The following is a 20,735-nucleotide window of genomic DNA, read 5'->3' on the forward strand; positions in this document are numbered from 1 at the left end:
CTAAATGGAATGCTTATAAATGCATGCATTTATTAACAAAGAAGTAATATTAAATATTACTTCTTTCTCAATTAATGAGTTTGCACAGCAAGCAAGCATAATTTGCCAGTGATAACTCTTTTTCCCTTTCACTCTTGGGTTTCACAATTTAAAAATTACTTATAACTGCAGTTGGAAGTCTTACTTCCAACAACAGCTTTATGTTTTTTCGTTTTCACGTGGTTGACTACATCTGACCGGCCACCATGCGAAATGCAAAATTTATAGTTGCATAAAGTACATTCTACATTTTCATCTACATCTTTAATGAAAGGAAATTCTCTTCTAATATTATCATTAATATTGCACTTACGTTTCGGCATTATAGGGGTAGAAAACGATAAAAATCATAACACGCAAAGTATTGATCAAGTAAGATACTGTTATAACAGAAGCATGGAAAAAAAGAACATCGCCATTAGTTACTATTAGTTAGTTATATTATTTATAATACTAATGATTATTATTATAAATAAATAAATAAAATTTATTATTATCAACATTGTAATAAAAATTGGTACTAAAAACGAGTAATATCCACTTATCCATTTTATCCTGAAGGATACTTAAAAAAGCAGGAATTTTGGAATTAACTCAGGACATTTTTATAAAAAACGGGACTGTCCCGGGAAAAATGGGAAGAATGGGAACCCTATTTTAAGGTTACATGATGGTCAGCATTCATAATGAAGAATTTATGGAGACACAACACACGCGTTAGAATAATTACTATATTTAACATTAAGAAAGTAACAATCAACGTTTCACTTCTGTATTGAGGTCATCATCAGGAGAAAAAAAAAATATATATATATATATGTGTGTGTGTGTGTGCCAAGAAACTAGCAGCCACACTAAAGGAGTTGGTAGGTGATTTCCCCCTCCTACATAAGAAATACATAACACTTCACAAACAAAATTAGAAACATCACACTCAACGATGAAGATTTATTAGTCAGCTTTGACATAACTGCCTTTTTGACTAATGTACCAATCAGTGATACTATTCTTCTCTTACAGAACATATTTTCACCCGATATCATGACCCTCTTTGCCCATATATACTCCACTCCGGGTATTTCATGTTGCAAAATAATTTTTACCTACAAAAAGAAGGTATGACCATGGGCTCACCCCCCCCCCCCCCCATAGCTAACTTTCACACGGGAGACTTAGGGCAATGAGCTCTAGATTTGGCCAGCCTAAAGGAGTTGTCATTCTCCCTCCTACATAAGAAATACACAACACTTCATAAACAAAATTAGAAACATCACACTCAACAATGAAGATTTATTACTCATTAAAGCCTGGCTCAGATATGTTGATATTTTTGCTATTTGGCCCCAGAGCCACGAAACATTAAATACATTTCTAAGCCACCTGAACAAACAACACAAATGCATCCACAATTTACCATCGAATTCGAAAACAACAACTCTCTTCCTTTTCTAGACACACTCGTCACAAGTCTTCCCTCAAGCTGCCTCTCCTTCACAGACTACTGCAAACCAACACACACTGGCCAATACATACATCAAAATTCATACCACCATCCAACACAAAAACTAGGAGTCATCGGCACCCTCAAACACAGAACCCTAACAATTTGCTCCGATGATCAAGCTCTGAACCAAGAATTTGAAATTATTAACCAAGCATTTGTAAAAAATGGCTACAATAAAAAAAAAAACAGTTCACAAGATCCTCCATAAAAATGCCATTAAAAGCAAAAAATATTACAAAATTGCCATAGTAATACATTACATTAAGGGCATTTTGGAAAAAAATAGATAGAACACTGCTTAAATACAACATTAAGACAACCTTCAAACCCCAAGCAAAATTAAGAAATTTACTTAGTTCCTCCAAAGATCCTCTTCCCTACCTTGCCCACCCAGGTTTTAAAAAATTCAATGTTCCTGTAACCTATCTTACATAACAGAAATAGGATGCACCATCCCAATCAGAAAAGCTGAACACAAATGCCACATTAAATACCTCCAAAATGGTAAAACAGACCTATCAGACTACATGCTCTAAACATGCCACAGAATTGACTGGAAAGACATTAAGTCCCACTGCACCAAAACCTGGTTTGAAAGAAAATTCAAAGAATAAATTTAGTTTAATCCATTACCCAAGAGTGAGCAAACAAAGTTTGCACCAAAATATCATCAAGACTAAGGTAAGGTAGTACAACACCAGGCAACTCGAAGCAAAGGTGGATCAAGCTCTCAACTCCTTGTCTCAGTATCTCCCATAATGCACAGCACATCTCCTTGCGGACATGTATACTGCTATGCGTTAAGAGAAGGGCCACTAACCATACCGGTTTCGACCTTTATTGAGGTCTCGTCAGTGGAGGCCAGGCCCAGAGTGGAGATACTAAGGTAGAAGCAATAGGAGAGGTCATCCTTACCTATAGGAGTTTGCCAAAAGGTGTGCCAACTTATTATTAAGTTGCTCTGGATTTAGAGAAAGATGTTTGAAAGTTTATTTTTCACTTGGTTAGGCTATAATAAATTTAGTCTAATCCTTTATCCAAGTGTGAGCAAACAAAGTTTGCGCCTGAAAATATCTTCAGGACTGAGGTAATGTAGTACAACACCAGGCAACTCGCAGCAAAGATGAATCAAGCTCTCATGGGTAGTGGCCCTTCTCTTAATGCATAGCAGTATACATGTCTGCAAGGAGATGTGCTGTGCATTATGGGAGATACTGAGATAAGGAGTTGAGAGCTTGATCCACCTTTGCTGCGAGTTGCCCGGTGTTGTACTACCTTACCTCAGTCCTGCAAATATTTTCAGGTGCAAACTTTGTTTGCTCGCACTTGGATAAAGGATTAAAGTAAATTTATTATAGCCTAACCAAATGAAAAATAAACTTTCAAAATTCAAAGAAGTTTGTGAAATGCTGAAACATCATCCAAATCTGAACAAAAATTATGGATTAATTATTCCAAGAATGTGGAGGACCCATCTTCAACCCATATAGCAACTAGAACAACTCCAAACAGAATAAAATCTCAGTATGAGAGGACGTTAGAAATTGTTTAATGTGGTTCCATTTTTTTTTCCACCAGAGGTCAGGCTAGGGTAAATGATTAATAAACATTTAGATTCATCATACTCAATACAGAGGTCGAAAAATCAATCGTTACTTTCTTAATGTTAAGTAAAGTAATTATTCTAACGCGTGTTGTGTCTCCATAAATTCTTCACTATAAATGGTATCTATTACCATTATATATATATATATATATAGAAGGATTCTTTTTTTATTTAAGGGAAATTACATCCCATATCATTTCTTAGCCGAATAAGAAACTCAAAGAGTTTCATGCCGAATATAGTAGAAACAATATAAAGTTCGGCGATTCCAAGTGTAAGCAAATACCTGGATACTGCAGCAACTGACCCTTAAGGTAGTGCAAGCTGAGGCAACTCATGTCAAAGGTGGAGCAAGCTCCGATCACTATTCTTGATATTTACCCATAATGTGAACTTAGCTCCTCCAGACCGGTTTCAACCTTTATTGAGGTCTCATCAGTGAGTAGGTAGACCTATTTAATATCAAGTTTGTAGCGAACAGAACTTACAACTCTTCTATGAGTATTGCCGAGAGGTGTCCTAATAAATTATTAGATATATGAAGAGCCAAAGGCTTCAATTCGGCGACATATGACTTGTTTAAGTTAAGGGATATTACATCCCATATCATTTCTTAGCCGAATAAGAAACTCAAAGAGTTTCATGCCGAATATAGTAGAAACTATATAAAGTTCGGCGATTCCAAGCATAAGCAAATACCTGGATACTGCAGCAACTGACCCTTAAGGTAGTGCAAGCTGAGGCAACTCATGTCAAAGGTGGAGCAAGTTCCAATCACTATTCTTGATATTTACCCATAATGTGAACTTAGCTCCTATATTAAATAGGTCTACCTACTCACTGATGAGACCTCAATAAAGGTTGAAACCGATCTGGGTAGTGACCTTCTCTCATAATGTAGAACAGTAATACAGCTCCTAGGAGCTAAGTTCACATTATGGGTAAATATCAAGAATAGTGATCGGAGCTTGCTCCACCTTTGACATGAGTTGCCTCAGCTTGCACTACCTTAAGGGTCAGTTGCTACAGTATCCAGGTATTTGCTTACGCTTGGAATCGCCGAACTTTATATAGTTTCTACTATATTCGGCATAAAACTCTTTGAGTTTCTTATTCGGCTAAGAAATGATATGGGATGTAATATCCCTTAACTTAAACAAGTCATATGTCGCTGAATTGAAGCCTTTGGCTCTTCATATATCTAATAATTCTTTTTTTATATTACTAAGTTAAACTATTTGCTTTCAAAGCAAATCTTAAAGATTAAGTCATTTCAACTCTGTCAAATATGCCATCCAAAATTCTCCATTGAACTTAAAAATCTACTTTATTAGGAAGATAAAACCTTTTTCTAAATTTAGAACAAAATAGTTACTTGTGATGATTATTTTTTATCAATAAATATATGTTGACTTCTGAGAAGCCATTAATATGGCTTATTAGGGAGAGCTTTAAGAATTATCCAGACTCCCCAACTGAAGATGACCAAATTTATATCATCATCAAGGATGCATACACATTCATAATAATTTCCTTCATAGTTATACTAATCATGATTGAAGGATTTAGAAACTGAATGGTCCCACTAACATTAAGAGCATCTAATATATAGCATTTTCATGAAGCAACCAACCTAAAATTTTGATTATTTCTTCCCTCAATTACCCTCATTCTCATATCTGCCATAGTGAAAACTGAGCTCAGATAAGAAATGCAAGCTTATCCAAATAAGGATTTGAAGCAAAGAGGTGTGAAAAGATCCAGAAAAAGACTGAATTAGGAATGCATCACAAATCAGTCTTCATCTGGAAAAGATACATCCCAGAGGAAATGTAGGACATGATCAAATCAGGAGATTTGATAAATAATAGACCACTTTGGAAAAAGGTGGGAACTACTCATGAAATAGTGTAGTATCATAATATCTGATACATCTCTTCATTGTATAGACTAGAAAATGACTAGTTTATCAGTTAATAAAACATTATTTTGGTGCATCATTTATTAACAATAAAAATAATATATATGTTGCTTCCACCAGTATGCTGCAAATAGAACCTATTACTGTCAAGGAAACATAACATTACAGCTTAATGAATTGAGAAACTTTGGCTTTATTCTTTATTACGCAGAAGTCTAGAATGATATAAACAATTTAGCAGTATGCCAGTATTCAAAATCATTTCAACACAGATTCTTTAAATTTTCTTTCAAATTTTTTGCATGACCCGCTGGTTATGATAATTATATTCTGTTACAAATCATTATAATATATAAGAAGAATCCTTTATATGCTTTCTTTGTCCTACTGATTGTAATATGTAAGATGTCATTAAAAAAAAAAACACCATGTTGGGTGTTTTTTTTAGCACACATACAGTAGTGCTAAAATTTCACAGTGGAATTTACATTCTCAATAAAGAACTAACTTCCAGGCTGCCTGACTGAGCTGACAGGGTATCTGCTCTGCATTCAACAAACTGTGGGTTCCAATCCCATTGTGTGCATAGATCAGGGGGTGTCAAACTGGCGGCCCCTACGCCTCAAGGAAAGATTTTAAAAAAAGGATGGTTGTTTTTTATAATAAAACAGAAATACTGTATTTAATCAAATACAGGGTGTTCGGGATAAATTTGACATATTTATAATTAATTATATTTTTCCGTAAGTTACATGTATTAACACACACTTCTCTTCATTTAAAAGTTTGGACCCTTCTTCATTCATATACAAGATATCAGAAAGGATGGATAGCTGGAACCCACCTGAATCATGGAAGAGAATAACTTGTATCATGATGATTCGTGCCCGCCATCAAAATAAGGATATTACGACTGCTGCCCAATGCTCCCTGAATACAATAAAAACAATCAGGCATGAACTAGAGACTCGCAATGGTGACTACGAGGATGTAGCAAGAAGAAAGATCCCTAGCAGACGATCTGATTGCGTTCGTACAGCAGAATTCCTCGCAAATCTGCAGGAACAGGTGTTGAAGAACCCTGGCATTGGAATTCGGGCTTTGTTCGTGGAGTTGCTAACTGTAGTCAAGCCCTGGATAACAAGGGTAGCCAATGGTAGGCCGTATGTATGGCAGCAGGATTCGGCCCCTTGCCACACCTCTGGGAAAAGTCAAAAATGGTTGTCTGAAAATTTCTACGACTTCACCAGTCCAAATGTTTGGCCTCCAAACTCCCCAGACCTTAACCCCATGGATTATTTTGTATGGGGCGCAGTTGAAAAAGACACCAATCGCACTTCCAGTAATACAAAAGCCCAGTTAATGGATAAAATTAAAACAGTTTTTGCGGCCCTTCCCAGGGAGACTGTAGCATCAGCTTGTTCGAGGTTCCGAAGCAGAATTGAAGCTGTGATCGATGCTAATGGTGATTATTTTGAGTAAATCTTGTTGATAGTATTGTAATTAACTCTGCCTGTAATGTTCTTTTGTCAATTCATTAAATTTAATAGATACAAAGAAGATTTTATTTTTCCTTACGAAACTGTCAAATTTATCCCGAACACCCTGTATAACTCGCCCTCACATATGACTCACACCCCTGTACCCTGATTTTACTTTATGAAAAAAGAAATTAAAAAGTTTTGCATGTACTGTACATCACACACGAAAATAAAGTTTAACCGCTTTCACTTCGGGATGATAACTTGCTCTCCGCGGTAATAAACAACACCTTTCCCCAACTGCCATTATACTGCAAGAAAAACGAGTAGTTTTATTGTACCACCGAATAAAGTACAGAGACATTTGCTGTCTATGTAATATATTTTATTACTAAATAAGGAATTGACAATGTACATAAGAATATAAATTAAATTACACTTTAATAAATATTTCCGATATTTCGCCAACGTCACGTTGCCATCTTCAAAAGGAACTTACAAAAAAAGGCACGTGCACGTAGGCACTCTGATACACTCCTCTCCTTCTTAACACACTTAAAGAACCAACACTCCAGAATCAAGTTCACCCTGGAAAAAGAGGAAAACAACAGCCTCCCTTTTCTAGACACACAAGTCACTCACCAGCCTGATGGAACCTTGGTTTTTTCAGTTTATAGAAAACCCACCCATACAAGCAGGTACATTCACCAACAATCCCCCCCCCCCCTCACAACAATATAGTCATTAAGACACTACACAACAGGGCTAAACTTATCTGTTCAAATGACAATGCCCTAACCACAGAACTAAACCATATTCTCAACACTTTCTTAGCCAATGGCTACCCCCCCCCCCAAAAAAAATCCAAAAATATTGAAACCAACAAACCACAACCCCCCCCCCCCCTTCACAAGGATTACTCTAAATCCATCATCATTCCCTACATCTGAGGCACCTCAGAAAAAATTACCAAAATCTTAAAAAAGCATGACCTGACTTTGTTACAGACCATACAGAAAATTGGCATCCCTTATCCACTCCACTAAAGACCAACCACTTCTAGACCTACCTATTGTATACCAGGTCCTTTAGAGCTGTAAACTGTCTTACTTTGGCCAAACAGGCAGGACAACGAATATCAGAATATTGGAACACAAGGGCTATATCCGGTTTCACAAGTACAGCCACCCTGGTCTTGCAGACCATGCTCTGGATACACACCACAGAATACGGTGGAAGAAAGCTACAGTAATACACCGTAGCAAGTTCAAATTCGAAAGACTATTCATGGAATCAGCCTCAGTCCTAAGAAACTCTCCAAACTTCAACAAATTTGGTTGCATGAGACTGCCCCAAATTTGGGAGGCTTACATCAGCAGACCTTCAGCCCAACGGCCAAGAACACCTACATAGCCTGCAAGGGGACACCATCAGGACTTTTAGGAGAACAATAGCTTCATCACTTCATTCTCAGTTACTGTGTTGTAGTGCCTATGTGCACGTGCCTTTTTTGTATTTTTTTTTTTTACACGTTGGTTATCTTGTCATAAAGTTCTAAAAAGGTTTTTTTTTACTTTTAGAGGAGATCAAATTGTACCTAGAAATGAAAAATCATGATGTTGCATTTCTTAATGATCAGACATGGATACAAGATCTAGCATTCTTAGTTGATATTACAGGACATTTGTATGATTTAAATGTCAAACTTCAGGGGAAAGATCAGATAATAACACACATGTATGAGGCACTGGCAAGTTTTAGATGTAAGTTAGTTTTGTTTCAAAATCATTTAAAAGAGAATATTCTAAATTACTTTTCTATGTGTGAATAGTTAAACAATAAGAATCAAAGTTTTATCTTTTCTCAATATTGTCCCAAACTAGAAAAGATAAAAGAAGAATTTGATAGGCAATTTAAAGATTTTAATGAGCAAGAAGTTTTTTCACTTTTTACAGATCCTTTTTCCTTTAATTTCGAAAAAGCTCCTATTTGTATTCAAATGGAACTTATTGATTTCCAAAATGATTCCATTCTAAAAGCAAAATACCAAGAAGTTGGTGTACCAAAAATATTTGGAAATAAAAAAGTTTGCAGCAAATATTCTATGTTATTTTGGAAGCACACCTATTTATGTGAACAATTATTCTCATGTATGAAAGGTAACAAAACAGCCCACAGATCAAGATTAACCGACGTCAACCTTTCTGCCATAATGAAGGTCGTATGCTCACAATCTTTGAGTCCAAATTTTGGCAGGCTGGTTAATAATAAATGTTGTCAAGTTTCAGGAAAAAAATAAAATACTGAAATTAAATTACTATAATTATATTAGGCAAGTATATATATATATATATATATATATATATATTTGAAAAATAGATTTAATGACTTAAACCGAGATAACTTATAAAGTTTAATGAGAATGTTTTTTTTTTAATCTCAGTTTAAGTCATTAAATCTATTTTTCAAAAATGTATCACAACAACCGAGTAGAAGTCTATGATTACACACACACACATACACACACACACACACACACACACACACACACACACATATATATATATATATATATATTAACCCAAAAATATTATTTTTTGCCAAAATATTTTCAGTAACATTTAAAAAATTCCCCAAAATATAGACTCCCTCCTCCCCCCAAAAAATATAGAAGTATTTTATTTCAACACAAACACAAACACAAAAAAATTTCAAATTGACAGGAGGCTCTGTAAATTTTTGTGATGGTTATTAATGAGAGTTTATACTTTTTCAGAATGTATAAATATACAAATATTTGATTTATTCAAATAAAATTTAATTTCGGTTTAATTTGGATTAAAAGCTATCTACTGTAAATATTAATATAATAAAAATATTCTTTATATTATTTTTTTTTTGAGTTGTCATAATCATTATACTATTATTTTGTCTTGTAATGACTTAGAATAAATAGAATTTTTGTTATTAATTTTCCAATTTATTTATACTCATTTTTTCACTTCCCTTCGATTCTAATTAGTGCAGGTTTTTTTAGTCGGAAAATTTTTTGCGGCCCACTTCAGATACACTTTTATAGCAAATGGCCTGCGGTCCAATTGAGTTTGAGAGTTTGACAGATGAATTGCAGTACCTGGTTAGATCACCTAACTGCTTATTGGGGACTTAAAGTGGCTTTCATGTTTGTTGTTCTCTAGAACAGGGTTTCTAAATTATTTAGTCCTCAGCCCAAAAATAGTACTAATAATAAGTACTATATGTTTACAACCTTATGTGGGGAGAATTCACATGAACTAATAATAAAACGCCAATAATTATCTACTTATCTATGAGGCAGGATTGAAAAGGTCTGATAAACACCTAGAACAAAAATGATATTAAAGAAACTGATATAACCACAAGAAAGGACATATCTTAAAACACTTTAACCCCTATGTTTCATCAAATTGTAATAATTTGTTCTTCTTCTTTTAGGTTATATATGAAGACTTGTCAGAGGATTTGAAGGAATTCAAAGACACAAAGGTACAGGCCATCATCAAGTTTTTCATGCTGCAAGAAAAGTGCACAACTGAGATTCATTCAATCACCAAACTTTGTATGAGACTTTAGGGGGACTATGCCCCAGCATATCGAACAGTTGCCAGATGGGAGGTCAAGTTTAAAACTTGGCATCCTGAGACAATAGATACCCCCAAGACAGGAAGACTTTCCACAGCGATAACACCTGAAAACATCAATGCAGTGCATGCCATGATCCTTGATGATAGATGAATACCAACCAAAAACACTGCAAAGATTCTGAGGATATCCAGGGAATGAGTTGGAGTCATTATCCACCAACATCTGGACATGCAAAAAATCTCAGTAAAGTGGGTCCCCAAATGTTTGAATGCTGACCAAAAGAGAGAATATGTGCTGTCATCTCAAGGGATTTTGGATCATTTTGAGAAATCAGGTGCAAATGTTTTGGCTCATATTGTGACTATTGATGAAACATGGCTTCTTAACTATGACCCAGAGACCAAACAACACTTTTTCTGGCTGTGGAGACACAAAGGTTCTCCACAGCCAAAAAAGTTTCGAACCCAAAAGTCAGCAGGGAATGTTCTTGCCATTGTCTTTTGGGATATGGATGGTATAATCCTTACCAAGTACCTCAAAAAAAGGTGAAACTGTTACAGCAACAGATCACTCAACAGCTCTGAAGGAACTGAAGGAAAAACTCCACAGGAAACTGAAGCAGAGATATGTTGCTTTTGCAGGACAATGCACCCGTTCACATTGCTCATGAATCGCAACAGACAATTCACCAGACCTGGCCCCCATCTGACTACTTCCTACTCCCAAATTTAAAGAAACATATTTGAAAGGAACAAAATTTACCACAGATGATGAAGTCATATTTGAAACTGAGGAGTGGTTTGTGCAACAAGAGAAAGACTCTTTTCTCAGAAGATTGCAAATAATGCAGCTTCATTGTAACAAGTGTATAACAAAGCGTGTGTGTGTGTGTGGGGGGGGGGGGGTTATGTAGAGTAATGTGTAAGTTACATAGTTCTATCTCAACTCCTTCATGGTAATTATCACAACTTTTCAGCATGCCCTCGTATTCCAAATAGCCAATGGCCTGCTTTCTCATTTTTTGTGATTTTTCTCAAAATCACTTCGATGTTTTAATAATCTTCATGGAACAATTAAATTGATATCTATTAAGGTAACTTTCACTGACTTTGAATTTGGAATTTCTCATGCTAGTGACACTAAACCATTGAACAACTTCCTGCTTCATGAACTAAACATAATATTATGTAATGAAAATGTCTACAGTAATAGCTTATTGATCATTCCAAAACAACAATATTTTCAAATTCATAAAATGTTATTTTTCTATGTTTTTTCTGTCTGTTTGTGAGAAAACTATTGTTGTACATCATGATTTTTGTATTATATAAGTGTGCTCAGTGTTTTGAGCTAAAGATAACCAGCTGACATTAAGGATTATGTTAAAAAATGTTACACACTTGGGGGGGGGGTATGAAATGTAACACAATATCATATAAAAATGAGGATCTTAGGAAAGAACTTGACATTGTTAGCATCCAGGAATGTGTTAGCAGAGCTTATCTTAGGTGGTATGATCACTTAAACAGAATGGTAGAAAGATTAGCAAAACAAGTGTTTTCTGCCAGGTTGGCAGGAAAAAGAACTAGAGGAAGACCAAGATATAGGTGGATTGATATGGTAAAAAATGCCTTAGAAGACAAAAATATAAGATCTGATAATAGTGAAGTCTTGACATGTAAGAGATTGATTTTGGAGGAAAATTGAAATTGGAAGTTAGTAATAATGTAAATTTTTCATGTAGTACTGTCATATCCTGTACCCCCCCCCTTTTGAGGTGCATGTCAGGAATTTGATGATGATGAAACACGTGAATATAAAGAGAATATAGATATATTAACTTTAATAATTATAATTCACCAAATGAGATTAGGTATAGAGTGTGTGCATGTGTGTTGTATCATGGTATAACATGAAAGAGGAAGAGATAATCTGGTGTTCTGTGGTGGGAAGATCCAAAAGTTTTTAAAAATAATGCTTTTTTTTAAGAATGACTCCTAATTAATTTTAATATATCATAATTTAATAATTAATAATAAACTAGTTTATTAGTTATGAGTTAATAAACTAATGTGTATGAATTATTTCACTTAGTGCACAAACACATTTAGTGAAAATCTTGATTTCTGCTGATGGAGGAAGATGTTCTTCAGAGATTTAATAAAAAACTGTCTCTCAGTCTCATCTAACTTAAAATCCATTATGCTATAGGATTGAGTATAGGATGAAAATAATATTATACATAAGTACTTACAGAGGGTCATGGCCTCATCAAGAGATGACTCTTTGCAGGTCATAAAATGACTACATATTTAAAACCTCTTTCACAGACTGCTTATTCTATTCATTTACCATGTACTGATGAGAACCTTGACCTCCCATGCTTCTTGACCACACTCTTACTTAGCTTCCATGGATGACTCAAGTGTTTTCCTCCTATTGGAATGAGCCACTGAAATTTTTTCATTACCGGAATAAATATGATTAACAACTTAACAATGCTATATATATATATAAAAAAAAACACATACCAACCTAATTGATTCTCTATATTCTTGAATGGCCATGATTATATTTCCTTTATCTGCTGCATTTTTAGCAATGTTGTAATGAACCTAGAAACAAATCAACCTGGATTATAGAATACAAAAAGACGAAAGAAACAATGAAATGAAGATCTGCAAATAAGAAAAATAAGTATACATAATATTCCTATTAGTACAAAAGCCTCATGCTGAAATAAAGAAAACATATTCTATTTCTTAATATAGTAGAAGAAAAATACTGACATTGTTGAGAAATGTTTAAATATAAGCTTTAAAATACAAAAGGAAATGGTAAAATGGTAAAAAAAAATATTTACACAGAAATTCATTAATTATAATGCTAAGCCCATGTTTCTTAAAACCAGAGAAGTTTTGAAACAAAAGATTTCAGAGTTAATATTTTTCTGCATATATATATATATATATATATATATACAGGGTGTCCCAAAATTCACGCAAGATTTAAATTTAGCGCCATTTGTGCGGTAAAGTGTTGCCCACGAGAAAAAAAAGACAGCGTGACAGCTGACAGTTCAGGGTTATTAAAAATGGAGTGCTACACGAAAGAACAACGCATTTTCATTGTTGAGCAATATTTTAAAAATAATGAAGGTTTGGCAGCTACAGTTCGCAATTTTCGTACAAAATATGGTTGGCATAGTGATTTAACTTCATCAACTGTGAAAAGATTAATTAAAAAATTCAAGGAAACTGGATCAATTAGTGATCTTATACACTCTGGCCGTCCTTCAACAAGTCGTTCAACAGAAAACATCGAAGCAGTTCGTGAGAGTGTTGCTGAGAGTCCAGGAACATCAATTCGGCACCGTGGTCTTGAATTAGGCATTTCGAGAAGCTCTCTACAGCGTATTCTCACGAAAGATTTGCATCTTTATGCTTACAAAGTTCAACTGACTCAAGAACTGAAGCCTACTGACCCCCCACAGCAAAGAGAGTTCATTGAATGGATTATGGAACAACAACAAGTGGATGCTTATTTTTCAAACAAAATCATCTTCAGCGATGAGGCTCATTTTCGTCTTGATGGCTTCGTTAATCGACAAAATTGTCGCATTTGGGGTTCAGAAAATCCACGAGTGATTGTTGAGAAACAAATGCATCCACAACGTGTCACTGTTTGGTGCGGATTTTGGGCTGGAGACATCATCGGTCCATTCTTCTTCGAAAATGTGGCTGGTAAGGCAATAACAGTTAATGGTGCTCGCTATCACGACATGATAATCCAGTTTTTTGTGCCTAAATTGCAAGATATAGATGTGGACGACATGTGGTTTCAACAAGATGGTGCCACATGCCATACAGCCCAAGAAACAATTCAATTACTGCATGAGTCATTTCTTGGTCATGTAATTTCCCATTTTGGTGATCAGAATTGGCCGCCTGGATCATGTGACTTAACGCCGTTGGACTTTTTTCCTTTGGGGTTTTTTGAAGTCTAAGGTTTATGCCAACAAGCACACGACCATCCACGCCTTGAAGGAGGAAATTGAGCACTGTATCAACGAAATTCAGCCACATTTATGCAAAACGGTCATGGAAAATTTCGACAAAAAAGTGCGTATGTGCCAGCAAAGCAATGGAGGCCATTTACCCGATATGCTATTCCATGCATAACCCTATAGTATACTTTATGAATCAATAAGAAATTACAATTTTTAATTAAAAACCTGTATTTTCTATCAAAATTACTTCTTGGTGAATTTTGGGACACCCTGTATATATATATATAAACTGGTAAGTGGGTGTGGGGAGGGATATTTTAGTACTTTTGCATTTTTTTTTTTTATTATTATTTATAAAATAAAATAAAAAAATTGTCAATGATGATGATGATGTGAATGCAGTTTTAGTAAATATCATTAACAAAATAATACACATTTGTTAAAGATGGCAATCAAGTTGATACTGTTACATGTCAGTTAAGCATCTCTGACAATTCCTGACTAGTTTTAAATCAGATTCTACTTTCAGGAACCTGATTTAATTTTTTTTTTCTGAGAAAATCTTTAAATCTTAATTTAATTTTGCTTTTCTAACTTCTTACTGTGACTCTGTGATGGGCTTTTGCTACCTTCATGTGAATCATTTTTTCTTTAATTGTAACAGTCTATTTAGATCTCTAAGCAATTAATGACTTATTCCCCCCCCCCACATCCTACAAACATATCTTGGAAGTTTTTGTATTTTTTATATTTAGTTCACTTCTTTGTATTTACCTCTTTAGAATGATTTATATGCAGGCAATTTAACCATAAAGGATGGAATTTAATTCTTTCCAAAGGGCATTACTAAATTACTCATCTCATCTCTCATCTTCCCTTTCCCCTCTTTTACCTTGTGGTGTCGAGGGTTTATTAATCATCGAACTTCAAACCGTTCACAGGATAAGGTGGTCAGCCCTATGACCCTCTAAATTACACTAAGTGTAATTAAAATAAAATATGTATTATTGTTACTCCCCACAAAAATCCTTATATATCTAATATATATAATATATGATATATGTAAATATTAATATTCAGATTAATATTCTATCCATTCATCTTGTGGCAGCTCATCTCATTGGGAAATACAAATACTCTCCAATTCTTATACAGAATAATTCTAAATACTAGTAATTTTAAATATTTGCAATGTCAATAATCCAAACCTTGTTGATGTTCAATAATTGTGATGCCAGGTCTATTATGTCTCAAAAGACAAAATTCCGTTTGTATTCTAAAGTCCCAGAGAATATCTGCTGTTTCATTTTTCCAATACTGCCGCTAACTAACAACTAAACTTGGCAACCCATACACCTTCAACATATTTTCATGGGGAGCATTCCACAGACTTCTCACCAGCTTAGTTATATTATGTGGCCAAACGTGTCTGTACAGCATCTATTTGTATTTCCCGTCGCTACAGTGCTGCTGTCAATACAAGGTCAGGCCTCTTTTTGTTGCTATTACAGCCATTACTCTTCAAGATAGGCTCTACTAAGTTCTGGTAAACTGCTGTTGGAATTTCGTTTCCATTCCTCTGTAGAATCACAAACAGCTGATGAGTGTAAGCTGGGTGAGTAGGTCTGGCAAGCAACCTTTGCTCCATCTCATCACAAAAGATGTTCAATGGGGTTCAGAGCTTTGGGCTGGCCAGTTTAGGTCTTCTACCTTCATGTCTTCAAAACATGGAGCTAGGACTTTTGCTTTGTGAGCAGGTGCATAATTGTGCTGATGCAGGAAAGGGCCTATTCTAAACTGTTGCCACAGTGTAGGAAGAACAGAATTATCCAAAATGTTACAGTAGGCATCAGTGTGTTTCAAGATCTGGACACAGAAACCAATGGGCCCAGTCTAAACTAGGTAAAACAGCCCCAACTATTATGCTATCGCCTCCAAATTTCACAGTCAATGCAAGACATTCCTGTAAGTATTATTCACCAGGCATCTGCCAGGTCCAGACATGTCCATTGGATTGCCAGATCATGTACTGTGATTCATCGTTCACAGGACCCTCATCTACTGACCCATAATTCAATGATGATGTTGTTGTTTGCGCCATTCCAGATGATGCCGGGCATTGGCAGATATAATCAAGGGCTTGTGAGCCACGGCACAACCATGATACCCAAGGGCAAGCACCTCCCAGTGAATAGTTCTGTCACTGGTATCCATTTCCAAGCTCAAGAGGAAGTCATTTGCAATGGTTGCTAAGGCTGACTGACGATTTATCGTGACGACACACTCAAGAGTTTGCTAGCCTTAATTTGTCAGTTTCTTGGACTTACCAGTTCAGGTGGTGGGAGCATCACAACTGAACTTGTGAGCACTGATTATCATACCATGTTTGAATGGACTCAACTCATTTTGTACACTCATTTTGATGGAAAAGAACATCTACACTGTTAATGCCCATGTGGCTATGCTTATATAACATTACAGACAGATATCAATGTCATATGGGTGAGGTAACATACAGCTATGGGAGTGTCTAGACACTTTTACAACACAGTGTATCTCTAAATCCTCTTCATCACCTCGTGATCACCAAGATACCCATTGACTAAATCCATACATAATAATCAAGATGCAGATAAATCATATCCTTAGAAAAAGGGATAATAATCTCCTTAACTTTACTTGTATGTTTTTCATCATACAAAACTTATTGTTCACCCACAATGCAATTGTTTAAAATCATCCTGCAGAATAATTACATCGCCTTTATCAACTATTACCTTCCCAGTTTTGCATCATCAGCAAACAACTGTATATCTCCCCTTTAATTTTTCCCTATATCATTAACATGCAAATTAAAGAGTAGTGGCCCTAGTGCAGAACCCTGAGGTATTCCACTAGTCACCCTCATTCTCCACTCCACCATATAATGCTTTCTGGTGTCTGTCTGTCAGCCATCCTCTATCCATGCTACCAGCATGGATTTATGTCCAATCTCATTTGCTCCAACTTATGTAATATTCCACTTGATAAATTACATGATTGTTGAAAAACACAAGCTGGAATAGCTAAGTTATTGTTCTCCCCTCTATAAGACTTTAATAAGGCTACATATAGACTACTGTTCTCAGTGGTCACCTGGATTCTGTAGGATGAAGAAGCAGAAGGTGGATTCAGAGGTGAGTGACAAAGACTGGGGCAGGTCTATGGATGCTTCCTATGAGAACAGATTGAAGGTCTGTGGGCTTCCTAAACGAGCTGATAGATGAAAAGAGGAGACGGGATAGAACCATATAAGTTATTAAAGGGTTTTTTTTAGGATTGATACTGAAAACGTTTTTTCTGAAGAGTTGCCCATGGAAAATGTATAAGCGTGTGACTAGTTAGGACTAGGTTTCATGCTTGGAAGGTGGTGAAAGGGTGGATTAAGTTGTGCGGTCATATATGCTTCATCAGTAAGAGTTTAAAGGAGAAGTATGATAGGTATTAAATGAATAATGGTCTCCTGCAATGAGTCTTTAACTCATTGGAGATGCTCATATAATAATAATAATAAAATCTTAAGATGGATGAAGAACAGAAGAAGCAGCAACAGAAATGATGAACCACAGGTTTATTTATTCATTTATTTTTTACATAAACGTAGATGGAAACTTGTTGCTGAGGATACTGTGGGCAGAGTATTATATTAATAAAGGGGCATTGCTGCAAATGACCAATGAAACAAGAAATCTAATAGTAATGATGGAGAGACAGTTGAAATTTAAAGATCATAATGTTAAGGTGCTTAAGTTAACTGCAAATAACAGCAATGTTGAAGAAAACACCCGCTAGTAGGGATAGGGAAGTTATCCTTCACATTGGATAACTTGATAGTTAATCTATCAAAGTTAACACTGGTCAACACAAAGTCTATCGTTCCACTCCTTAAAATTATTCACAATCTGCATGTTCACCACCCTCCTTTCAGGCAATGCATTCCATGCAAAAAACTTATTTCTAACCCTTTTACTCACCACTTTCATTTGCAATTTCCGGGGATGTTCCCTTGTCACTGCTCCTTCCCTCATTCTACTATATGAAAAATCTCCTCAGCTTCAGCAGCTTAAATGTCTCAATCATATCCCTCCCTTTGCCTTCTATCCAAACTTTGCAGTCTGCATGCCCTCAGTCTACCCTCATAATCAGCATTATACAGTCCTGATATCAATTTTTCTTATTTATCTCTGATTCTTCTCCAAGGTTACTTCATCCCCTTCAAATCCCAGTGACCAGATCTGAGCACAGAAATCTAGATGTGGTCTGGTCAAAGCTTTATACAATGGTGTGTGTGTGTGTGTGTGTGTGTGTGTGTGTGTTAAGGTTTAAGTGCTTGGAAAAACTCATGATAAAAGTTTAAATGAAAACAGCACTAGAAAATGATTAAAAATAGTAGATAATACTTCCAATATTTCATCTCAGTTAAGAGATACTGTCAGGGAGTACAAATTAAGATGTAACACACACAAAGGCAGCACTAAACTAACTGAAACACGTGAAAAAAAAAAAAAAAAAAAAGACTAGTGTCCTAACTAGGTAGGGTGCTTTCTATGAACACCTGTCGGCAGCCTAGGGTGTAAACTGGGTTTTCATATTTCTGGAAGTTTTATGCAACCTATCTAAATTAAACTGATTTTTAAGAGCAGCAGCAGATTCTAAAAACAGTCTTTCTTTTCTAAATTTACTGTGATTGACCATAATGGTCTTTTTCCAATTGATTCTGTGAGCTGTATTCAGAGCATGGTCTGCAAGGACAGATTGACCAAAGTCATGACTGTAGATGTATTTAAGTTCTTCCATTTGGATGGTAGCTGATCTCCTGTCTGTTGATAGTAGGCCAACTTGCAGAAACAAGGGACTCTATATACACCTGCAACTGAGAGGAGAGCAGAGAAGGATAGCTAATTTTAAGTGGGACTTGAAAGTGGTGCAAACATTGTATTTCTTTATGATTCTGGATGTTTTTTCTGATGTGTCTCTATTTACTAGCCATTTGAAGCCCTTCTTTAATTAATCCTGCAGTGAGTGGAATCTCTTCATCATCACTTTTTCAACGAGATTCTCAAGGACAGCTTCTATTATCTGGTCATTACTAATAGCCTTGTCAATCATCAATTCTTCAATGAAAAATCATCAAATCCTTCTCTGCCAACTGCATGTGCTAATCTGATGATTTTGGTGATGCATTTAAAGTTATGGTTTCAATTCTGAAAATGCCAACTTAGCAAGTTTGATGCAATCCAAAATAGAAAATTTCTTCCACAGATCAATAACTGTAAGTAAATTATCCTTATCTAATTTATTCAAAATGTATTGGAATGTTTTTCTTATGTAACAAGTTTTGAAGGTAGCGATCACACCCTGGTCTAGCGGCTGTATTAAGCATGTTGTATTAAGTGGCAGAAAACAAAATTCCACATTCGGGTGTTCTAAAACAGGATGGCCAGGAGCATTGTCTATAATCAATAAAAACTTCAAGTCCAGGTTTTTTCCATCAAATAGCATTTAACTTCCGGAACAAAACAATAATGGAACCATTCGTTAAAAATTTCTTTCATAACCCAACCTTTTTTGTTTGCCTTCCAGTGCACTGGTAACATGTTAAAACCCACACCTTTCATTGCCTGTGGTTTTAGGGATCAATTAATGAGTAATGGTTTTAATATACAATCTCCTGAAGCATTGTAGCAAAATAATAGTCACACGATCCTTAGCTGCTTTAAAGCCACCAACAGGTTTTTGTGATTTTGCTATATAAGTTCTACTTGGCATTTTTTTCCAAAAAAGGTTGGTCTCATCTACATTCCAAACTTGATCAGGAGTGTAGCTATCATTTTCACCAATTTTAGACAGTTTTGAAAGAAATTCCCTAGCTGCTGGCTCATTTGCAGATGTGGATTCTCCTTTTATTTTTACATTATGAAGCGCATATCTTTTGAGAAATTTTGTAAGCCAACCTGTGCTTACAGAAAAATTACAATTGTTGTTTGATGTTGTTGGCTCCTTTTCCTGAATCTGTTTGTAAAACTGTAATGCTTTCTCTTTGATGACATTTCCGTCTAAAGGTATTCTTTTTTGTGAGCAATCTTCTATCAACATCACTAGGGCCTTTTCCACCTTCACTTTTATAATGTCTCTCATATACAATGACGACTTGGCACCTAATTTTATTCCATAAAGAACAGATTTTTAATGGCCCTCTTCATTTTTCTTAATCGTTCTCATGGTAGCTTAGTCCAAAATACGGACTGAACGAAGGTTCAACAGCCTTAGGGATGTTGAATCTTCTCCAGCTGCTAAACAATCTACAATTTGGATCTTAATTTCTAAAGAAATAGTTTTTCTTTTCTTCTTCTGTCTAACTGAATTATCTGAAAATAATCAATAATTAATTTTACTAATTTGATATTATGTGTACAAAACTTCAAAATTTAATATATACCTCTATAACTCTATTGCACAAACAAAACTTTCATGGGCAAAACACAAGATGTGTAAACGTTTCGAATTGTAAA

The 20,735-nt window shown here is 35.3% G+C and overlaps 1 protein-coding gene across 2 annotated transcripts in view; it reads right to left on the reverse strand.

Annotated features, from left to right (window-relative positions):
- The window catches only part of Tmtc4 (Transmembrane O-mannosyltransferase targeting cadherins 4), a 390,299-nt gene that overhangs the window by 132,918 nt on the left and 236,646 nt on the right, over nucleotides 1-20,735 (reverse strand). For both annotated transcript variants that reach the window (XM_090402208.1, XM_090402207.1), the window contains exon 12: nucleotides 12,711-12,790. In XM_090402208.1, coding sequence (XP_090258334.1) covers nucleotides 12,711-12,790 — 80 coding nt within the window. The remainder of the gene's footprint in view (nucleotides 1-12,710; nucleotides 12,791-20,735) is intronic.

The sequence above is a fragment of the Typopeltis vanoorti genome, chromosome 12 (genome assembly GCF_054136105.1).
Source record: "Typopeltis vanoorti isolate ZY-2024b chromosome 12, IOZ_Tvanoo_1.0, whole genome shotgun sequence".
NCBI lineage: Eukaryota > Metazoa > Arthropoda > Arachnida > Uropygi > Thelyphonidae > Typopeltis > Typopeltis vanoorti.